Source organism: Pseudophryne corroboree, chromosome 10 (genome assembly GCF_028390025.1).
Source record: "Pseudophryne corroboree isolate aPseCor3 chromosome 10, aPseCor3.hap2, whole genome shotgun sequence".
Lineage (NCBI taxonomy): Eukaryota > Metazoa > Chordata > Amphibia > Anura > Myobatrachidae > Pseudophryne > Pseudophryne corroboree.
The window spans coordinates 61,649,526-61,659,344 of record NC_086453.1 but is presented as its reverse complement, the minus strand read 5'-3'; the positions used below and the strand labels follow the sequence as shown (position 1 = coordinate 61,659,344).

The 9,819-nt window shown below is 45.1% G+C and overlaps 1 protein-coding gene across 1 annotated transcript; it reads right to left on the bottom strand.

Moving 5' to 3' along the window:
- Positions 1-4,346: 4,346 nt before the first annotated feature.
- Positions 4,347-9,578, bottom strand: LOC134966008 (ferritin heavy chain A-like). The gene is made up of 4 exons (XM_063942457.1): positions 9,313-9,578; positions 6,780-6,926; positions 6,005-6,130; positions 4,347-4,679 (listed from the first exon to the last, which is right to left on the bottom strand). The coding sequence occupies exons 1-4, from the start codon at positions 9,412-9,414 to the stop codon at positions 4,524-4,526; spliced, it is 531 nt and encodes a 176-aa protein (XP_063798527.1). The 5' UTR covers positions 9,415-9,578; the 3' UTR covers positions 4,347-4,523.
- Positions 9,579-9,819: the final 241 nt, after the last annotated feature.

The following is a 9,819-nucleotide window of genomic DNA, read 5'->3' as shown; positions in this document are numbered from 1 at the left end:
AGGAATTTCCACCTTTCTTTAAACATTTAACAAAAGGATTTTGTCTCTAGCTGGTTTCACATTGCTACATAGAGACTTGTGTGGATGAACTTTATTAAAAAAGCTACAACTTTTACAACCATATTTTCATGTGCAGAAATGAAACAATGTTTCTTCTGGCCAGCACGTAACTGACTATCTGGATTATTTTAGGAAACTATGCTACTGAGTAGGAATACTGTGCAATATTATTAGAGTTTGGAAGGACCTTTTATTTTAGGGGAATCTGAAAGAATATTTCCTCCTGATATTCCACCTCAGGAATAACTTATCCATTATATATATATTATTATTAATATTGTTGTGTTTTTTGGTTTGTTTTATGTTATAAATTAAAGACTACTATTTTATCTACACTGCTAATGAGTATCAATTACACTAATGATTAAGGTCTGTCCTGAAGTGATATCAGCAGCGCTCCCATCTTTGTTCCTTTTTTATTGTGTATATTTCAATTTGTGGGGGGGCACAAATCACCCCCATTTTTGGGTAGCAGCAGCGGGATTACTTTTGAGACATCCCTAAGAAGGAAAATAAATAGGAGGTTTTTCTCCACCAGGAAGTCAGCGCAAAACCTTTTTTTCTTTTATTGTTTAATAAACGACCCAGAATAAGTTTCTTTAAACTTTCCCAAACAGTACAGAATGGGGGAGTGAATCTGCCGGATATAGAGCATTATAACCGAGCTTGCCTTCTTCGTTTCGCTATGGACTGGCTCCATGGTACGTCTGTCTTCACTGACTCATTGGTTGACTCCCAACTCTGTGCCCCTCTATCTCTTAGTTACGTCCTTCATGCGAATAAATCTGAAATATCCACTTTCCACCTAGACAACATACTCCTAACCTCTACTATTACGGCGTGGAGGTTATCCCGCAAATCTCTCAAGCTACAACATACCCACTCACTGTTTCTTCCTTTAGTTGGAAACCTACAGTTTCAAAAAGGGCAGGCCTTCCTCCCCTTCACCACCTGGCGTACCTCGGGAATTACATGCATTGGTGATCTCCTTGACTCTAATAAAAAAATACTCGCCTATACAGAGATGTCAGCCAAATATGAGGTTAGCCCCCGCCATGACTTCTATTTTTTTCAGGCGTCACACTACATACAATCAGTCCTCCCCCATCTCACTGCTTCGGACTTTGTCAATTCTCTGGATACGCTTCTACGCTCGGGGACTTGTTCCATCTCGACCATAGACACCCGCATACGTACAGAACATATACCCACCACAGATCTAGCTCAAGTACAAAAAAGGGCCTCTCAAATCCCCTCCATGTCCCCTGAGGCCGTGATGGATAGCTTTGCGGCTTCCCTTAAACTTATCCCAGCTAGCTTGTACCAGGAAATGTCCTATAAGATATTACACAGAGCCTATATATCACCAAAGAGGAGTCATTTGATGGGCCTGTCCGACTCGGCAAAATGTATAAAATGCTCTTCACCAGTGGCTGACCTTATGCACTGCTTTTGGCACTGCCACTATATCCAAAAATTCTGGGCTGAGCTACACACCTACGGAACTTCCGAGTTGGGCTTGCGCTTCCAATGCACGGCCTCTTGGGCTCTTTTTGGTTATGTTCGTGATCAACATGACCTCCCCTCCCAGGATGCAAAACTAGTTGTGATCCTCTCAGCGGTGGGCAGGAAAGCCATTCTTCAACAATGGATATCTGATACCCCCCCTACATTGGCATTAGCTACTTCGAGATTGTTATTTCTTTTTACGATGGACTGGCTAGAAACTTCCCTTAATAAGGAAATATTAACCCCCACGTTGTTTCAATGCTGGGGACGGTTCATTAATAAACTACCCACTCCGACAAAACAACCTTTAAACAGAGCTTTCATTGCACCACCTGGTACGAGTACCAAATTCTAGCAGATAACCCTCCCATCTCTTTCCCATAACTACCCCCTCCTCCTCCCTCTCCGCTCTCTCTCTTCTCTCTCCTCTCTCTCATTTTGATTTCTGACGCCCACACCACTGGATCTCTCTCATCTACACATCTTTCCTTGCTCTGATGATGTCTCCGTGGATGGGTCGGCGGTCCCCTAGCCTCGGCAGGTACTGTTATTATTATTGTTATTATTTTTCTGTTTATTATTTTTGGTTTTAGCGCTCCCCAAAGGGGGAGGCGCATTAGCATATTATATTGTTTTTTCAATCTTTCTCCCATATCAGGAACACATTTGCTGTTCTCATATACCATTATTTTAATTTTTTTCTTTCTTTTGCTATGTGTTACGCTGTTACATGTATTTGGATGCTGTTAATTAGAAAATGGAAAATGTGAGGTTCTCTACTAGATCCCTACCACCTTATATGTGATTGTCTAGACAACCATTGTGATTCCATATACAGTTGGACTATACGTCCTTATCTACTATCGTTTATTGTATTTTCTAAACCTCAATAAAGATATTTTGGGGGGAAAAAAATGTTCCACCCAAAATGACCGCCGCCTCAGAGCAGACACTTCTGAAGGATGCCAAAGGAGGTGGTGGCCATTTTGGGAGGGACATTTAGACGCTAAAGGAGGCATGCAAGAACATTGACGGTGGTGGGCAGCGAGTAGCAGGCAGCAGACGGCATCATCATCATCACCATCATGAAACTTCTGACAAAAAGCAGGTAGTGTAAGGGGCATTACTATATGAGGCATTTAATATGGTGTCAGGGGCATAATTGTGTGGGGCATAATGTGGTATCAGTGGCCTTACTGTGTGAGTTATAATTTGGTGGAAGGAGCATTACTGTGTGGGGCATAATATGGTATCAGCGGCATTACTCTGTGGGGCAAAATGTGTTCCATAGGGCATTACTGTGTAGGGCATTTAACTCTTAATCACTCTCATTATGTTGCCGATTAGCTGATCCCAGTGAACTGTACATGGAATATTTGTTCCCTATTGGCTTCTGCGTATTACAGCAGGATGTAGCGAGAAGACTTGTACCAAGGCCTCATTACATTACATTTCCAATGTTTACTGAGTGTGACCAATACAAAACTCATTTAATAACATCTACACTTTTACAGGCTGTGAGCAAGATGTTGGATTTTATTTTGAATCATAGGGGATAATTCAGTTATCGGCACTGTGACATCTAATTAATGTACGTAAAATTGTAGATTATCCTTGGTATTTCCCGGGGTTGGAAAAATATTTAGTTTTCCCTAATGCACACTGAGTGAAAAATAATGGATGGGTATGGATGGGTCAGCATTAGGAGGGATTGCTGACTCCAGAATGCCATTGGAGAAGCTAGGTGTGTCTCCAGGTAAGCTGGCTCTCAGATGCTGTAGGAGCCTTTATCATGTGGCCTTACACTGGGCATTCAGACCCAGACATATGTGTAATTATTTATGGGGTGGGTGTGGGGTGCGGTGGCCCATGCGTCGGTATGGCTGGGCGGCTTTAGGTCGGCACACCCTAGCACTTTATTAACATTTATGATTTTCCCTATCACTTTGTATATATTTTTGTATTATTTCAATCACACTTCACTTACATAGCACTTATGTGCTTCTTATTATCCCTTATTAATTTTCACCTGTGTGCTGACCTGGGGTAGCCGACCTGTGCCGACGTGATGGGGTCCTGCACCCCGGACCCATACTGAGTATTACGGACCCCCAGTGACGGAGACGCCTTGCCGATCGGCCTGGGGGCTTAACCCTATATCTGCAGATATACGCAACTAAGATCTCGGTATTATCTGATTATTATGTAGTATTATTTTTCACTCAGTGTGCATTAGGGATAACAAATTTTTTTTTTTCTTACACAGAATTACCCCTCCCTTTTAGCACCTGAGTGACATCACAATCTGATTGAGCAGCTTGCCAATTAATGTGCATTATTTCCCGGGGTTATAAGGAAACATCCGCCGCAATATTTTTAGTCAGGAGTCAGACATCGGCAGATGAAGTGCCCCACTGTTCTCACACATGATGTGTAACTGGTAACCAGTAATGACGTTATATATATATATATATATATACACATACATACATACATACATACACACACACACACACACACACACACACACACAGTATACAATCATGGCAATGGCTGGGGAGGTATTGGCTTGTATCAGAGCCAGATTGACATACACATACAGTACATATATGATTTTGTGGTGAGTTTTTACTTTAAAAATGATTACAATAATACAAAGATGACCTTATAGTTAGCCTTGCTTTGTAGAGAATAATACTGGGCAGTTGTGCAGCCGCATTTGCAGCTGTTCCTGCATCAGACCCCTGAGCCGGAACATTAAGGGAAGACACGTCACATGCAGAAAAAAACTTTATTGGAAGCTTGCTGACAAGCACAGTCACTGCTGCTCTACAGGTAAGATCACACAAGGTGCACATCTCATTACCCCTGAGGAATAGCCCCCGGGGGACAAGTGGAACCAGGAATTATAGACACAGAGTAGACTGGTTGTATCCTCTCAGGAGGGAGACCTCTTAGCTGCTCTCTCCCAAGGTGTGCTTGTCAAACAGGTACTCGCCCATGCCGTTCTGGGGCACCCCAAGGCGCTTCAGGTTGGTGATGTAGTCTCCCAACTGCTTCATAGACTTCACCTGTTCGTCAAGGTACTCCGACTCCAGGAAGTCACAGAGCTAGAAAGGAGATATATCCGTTATATACAGGCTACAGATCCCCACACAGGCTACCCCCCGTCATACACTACTCTGCAGAGGGTGGGTCATAAAGTGCAAATTCTACTACAATGGAAACTCTAGGGGTAGATTTACTAAATCGTCTAATTATTAAAAGAGGAGGTGTTGCCTATAGAAACCAATCAGATTTTGCCTCTCTGTTAGATTCTAGAAAATGATAGACTGAATCTGATTGGTTGCTAATGGCAACTCCTCCAGTTGTCTATTTTAGAAGCTTTAGTAACTCTACCGTAGAAGTGCTAAGGACAAAGGTGTACAACAGGTCCATGTGCAGGAACTAGCTGTAGCTGATGTGCTGTTATTTAAGCAGGTAACCCAGGTAGTGGCAAGAACCCTAACAGTGTATAATGTAGCAGTTATGAAGTCAGATTGGAGCAGTTACTGGTACGCAGTGCTGCAAGTATGCCGGTACGGGGCGGTACGGCGTACCTGTAAGAAAATCCCAGCAGGTACATCGTACCGCCGGGCTGCCACCTTGCAGACACTGGGTTTTGGAGAGAGGAGAGCGCAGCACGCGCCTCTCCTTTCCTGCTTGCGAGTCCCGACCCGAGTCCAGCAGTGGCGGCGGCGTGCACTGAGCCGGTCTGGCAGCCAATCAGAAGACACTGCTGCCGGACCGTGAGCCCTGATTGGCTTGCGGACCAGTGCCAGTTCAGCAGACCGGACTGAGGCAGGAGAGGGACAGGAGAAGCGTGTGCTGCGCTCTCCTCTCCCCAGCAGAAGACAGTGTCAGCCCCAGGCAGCAGCAACAATGGTAAGTTGCACTGCTGGGGCAAATCTGGCACTGTGGGGGCATGTGTATCTGGCACTGTGGGGGCATGTGTATCTGGCACTGTGGGGGCATGTGTATCTGGCACTGTGGGGGCATGTGTATCTGGCACTGTGGGGGCATATCTGGCACTGAGGGGGCATATGTGTATCCGTCACTGCGGGGGCATGTGTATCTGGCACAGTGGGGGCATATCTGGCACTACTGGGGGCATTTGTGTATCTAGCACCGTGGGGCATTTGTGCGTATGGCACTGCAGGAGCATATCTGGCACGGTGGGGGCGTATCTGGCACTGTGGGGGCATATGTGTATCTGGCACTATTGGTGTCATAAGTGTATCTGGCCCCCCAATATGTGTAGCACGCCCCCATTGTCATTGGCCACATCCATTTTTTTGGCACGTGCACACACAGTACCTATAACACATTTTTTCCACTTGCACCACTGCTGGTACATTTGCATGCTAGGCCAGTTACAGGACATCTAGATACTTACATGTGGGTCCACCTTGTCAGTGGCCAATTTGTGCAGGTCCAGGAGGGCCTGGTTGACAGTCTTCTCCAGCTGCAGCGCAGCCTGCATGGCCTCCAGGGTGTTGCCCCACTCATCACGTTCTGGTTTCTAAGAGAAAGATCAGGAGGCGTTTATTGTTATAGCTACATGGATACTGAGAGAAGCTACCTATAAGATGTGGGTTAGCCATTGTGACATTGGTTTAGTGTAAATAGAGAAAGTAGTTCTATATAGAAAGCATCTCTTGCTTCCATTTGGCGGCACTGAAATCAGATCAAGCTCCTCCGTGGTTTTTGGGAACTGATTTCTCAAGAACCAACCTAGAAGTTCCATTTCAGTATGATCCAGACCGCCATGAAGACCTCAGACAGAACAGATTACGAGGAAAAGAAAATATTTAGACCTTTATTGTCAGTTGGGAAAGTACTAACTAGGTAAATACCTTTCTGATATTTACTGTAAAATGAAAGGAAATAGAACAAGGAGCATCAGTAGTTTGTGACAGAATCTACCACCACCATAGGTTGGCCGGTCAGTTCTACAAAGTGGGGAGGAAGCGTCACTTGTGATGTTCCACAATGGGAGGGTGTCAGGTGGACAACAAGTAGTAGAGTTGCAGTTTAGCGTATTTCATTAGTAATTAGTCTTCATTTATGAATAATAAAGTCCCAGGACTCCGCGTTACCCTGACAGCCACCTGCACAAGATTCTCATCGCTGAGCCCAGATCTCCAGGCCAGAGAGGAGGCTGTACTCACCTTGAGGTCCTGCAGGACAATGCGCCCCCCACGCTTGTTCTGATACTTCAGAAACTTCTCAGCATGCTCTCTCTCCTCGTGGCTCTGGTTCTTGAAGTACTCAGCCACGTGATGAAGGGCCACGTCATCACGATCGAAGAAGAAGGACTGAATGGGGAGAGAAGATGAGTTATAAAGATTGATTTTTAAAAGAAAAGCTCTTGTAGGAAGAAGCTGATAGCATTGTTAGGATAACATTTCATGTTACAGATTAATTAATGAAGTGTTTTGCTTCATTCAAAGGGGCAGAGCCTAAGGGAAAGGGGGCACAGCTTCCTGGTAACGCCAATCTCGTCACTGTGGGGGCCCCCAGGCTCCCCTACACTGTGAATAGATGCTGTGCGCACGGCACCTGTTCACCTGCTACTTACTCGCAGCTCAGCTATGTAGACGGTGGGACAGTCCTTGGGAAATGGGCCTTTCCCACTGAATGTGGAACAGTTGGGAGGTATACATACAGTATATGCTCAGTGTCAGGGTTCTCACTGTATCACAAGATATTACAAGTGACTAATCCATATCTGGATGTGCATTTTTTGGATTTACTTCTGTTACCGTCAGAGTAATAGAAATCTCACTGCTACGCAGGTGCTAGATTAGCAAACCATTACAGGGAGCATATAAACATGGCACACATGTGAATAATTTCAGGATACCACATATAAAGGAGTGCAGATGTCTGGCATTAATTGGTGCTTAGATGAAGGAATAAATAAAACTACTGTATAGATGGCAGATAAAATGTATTTCATCATTCCACTCTATCCTGTTGCCGCAGCAGGAACAGATCACATTACGAGGGTGAGGCTCTCCATCCCCCCCGCCCCGCTCTATGTCCTGGTGTGGGAGCGGTTACTGAAAAACACATTCTCTCCCCCCAGGGAACAGAGATAAGATGTGTACAGTGTACGAGGGCACAGGGTGTATGGAGAACTGGAGTCACAGAAGAAGCACATACTGTACTAGGACACAGGGGTGCGCTCTGTATAAAGAGACACACTAGTCATGTAGGACATTAGAGACTGTGTTCACATAGATCTAGAACAAAACAGCAGATGTCTAATCTACTACACAACCAGGAACTGACTCCCTACGGTTACCATCTGCGATGGAAATACAAGATCATGCTGAGACTTGTAGTTCCACAACCCTTGGAAAAAGACATATTGCCCACTTCCAGCATCAAGGTGACTCAAGAGAAAATCAAAGGGATATAGGTGTATGTATGTAGGGCTACTCATTAGGGAGAGGTAGGTGTATGTATATGGGCCTACTCACCAGGGAGAGGTAGGTGCATGTCTATGGGGTATTCACCATGGAGAGGTAGGTGTATGATATTGGGTACTCGCCAGGGAAGGGTAGGTGTGTGCATATGGGGTTGTTTACCAAGGAGGGGTAGGTGTATGTATATGGGGTTACTCACCAGGGAGGGGTAGGTGTATGTATGTATGTATGTATGTATGTATGTATGTATGTATGTATGTATGTATGTATGTATATGGGTACTTAGCAGGGAGAGGTACGTGTACCTATACGTATATGGGGTACTTACCATGAAGGGGTAAGTGTAGGATGCATACAGCTCCAGATTCACTCACCAGGAAGGGATAGGTGAATGTATATGGGCTATTCATAAGAGGAAGGTAGGTGTATCTATGTGGGGGACTCACCATGGACAGGTCGGTGTATATATATTGGTAGTACTTACCATGGAGAGGTAGGTGTATGTAACTGGGGTACTCACCATGGAGAGGTAGGTGTATGTAACTGGGGTACTCACCATGGAGAGGTAGGTGTATGTAATTGGGGTACTCACCAGAGAGGGGTAGGTGTATGTAATTGGGGTACTCACCAGGGAGGAGTAGGTGTATGTAATTGGGGTACTCACCAGGGAGGAGTAGGTGTATGTATTTGAGGTACTCACCAGGGAGGGGTAGGTGTATGTATTTGAGGTACTCACCAGGGAGGGGTAGGTGTATGTAATTGGGGTACTCACCAGAGAGGGGTAGGTGTATGTAATTGGGGTACTCACCAGGGAGGGGAGGTGTATGTATTTGAGGTACTCACCAGGGAGTGGTAGGTGTATGTATATGGGGTACTCACCATGGAGAGGTAGGTGTATGTATATGGGGGTACTCACCATGGAGAGGTAGGTGAATATATGTATACGGGGTACTCACTGTGTAGAGGTAGGTGTATGTATATGGGGGTACTCACCATGTAGAGGTAGGTGAATGTATATGTATACGGGGTACTCACTGTGTAGAGGTAGGTGCATGTATATGGGGGTACTCACCATGGAGAGGTAGGTGAATGTATATGTATACGGGGTACTCACTGTGTAGAGGTAGGTGCATGTATATGGGGGTACTCACCATGTAGAAGTAGGTGTATGTATATGTATACGGGGTACTCACCATAGAGGTAGGTGAATGTATATGTATACGGGGTACTCACTGTGTAGAGGTAGGTGTATGTATATGGGGGTACTCACCATGGAGAGGTAGGTGTAGGACGCATACAGCTCCAGATTCACCATACGGTTGATGGCAGCTTCGCAGTCACTGTGGAAGTTCTGGCGCACCTGGGACCCCATTGCAGCGTTTGGTGGTTTTTGGTGGCGGAAGAGTCACAAAAAAAGTAGTAAGTGAATAGAAGAGATTCCTTAGTACAGAGAGGAGACTCCGAGAGGGTTCCGTTCAATCACTGTTGAAGCAAGAACTCAGCTCAGAGCTAGAGATGTCTGATCACAGCAGGAACACGGCTCAGTATTTATATCCTGCCCAGGAGACTCCTCCTGCACTGACATCACCCACCAGTAACGACACACCCATCCCCACTGCCACATACAGGGAGGGGTGTCGCTTGTAAGACATGAAAAGCACAGACACAAATTTATGGCAATATCTATATCATTACATATACTGTATATATCATTTCTGGTTTCATTGAGAATTGTTCCATAAAGTGACCACTTTTCAATTGAATTTACAGGTTGCAA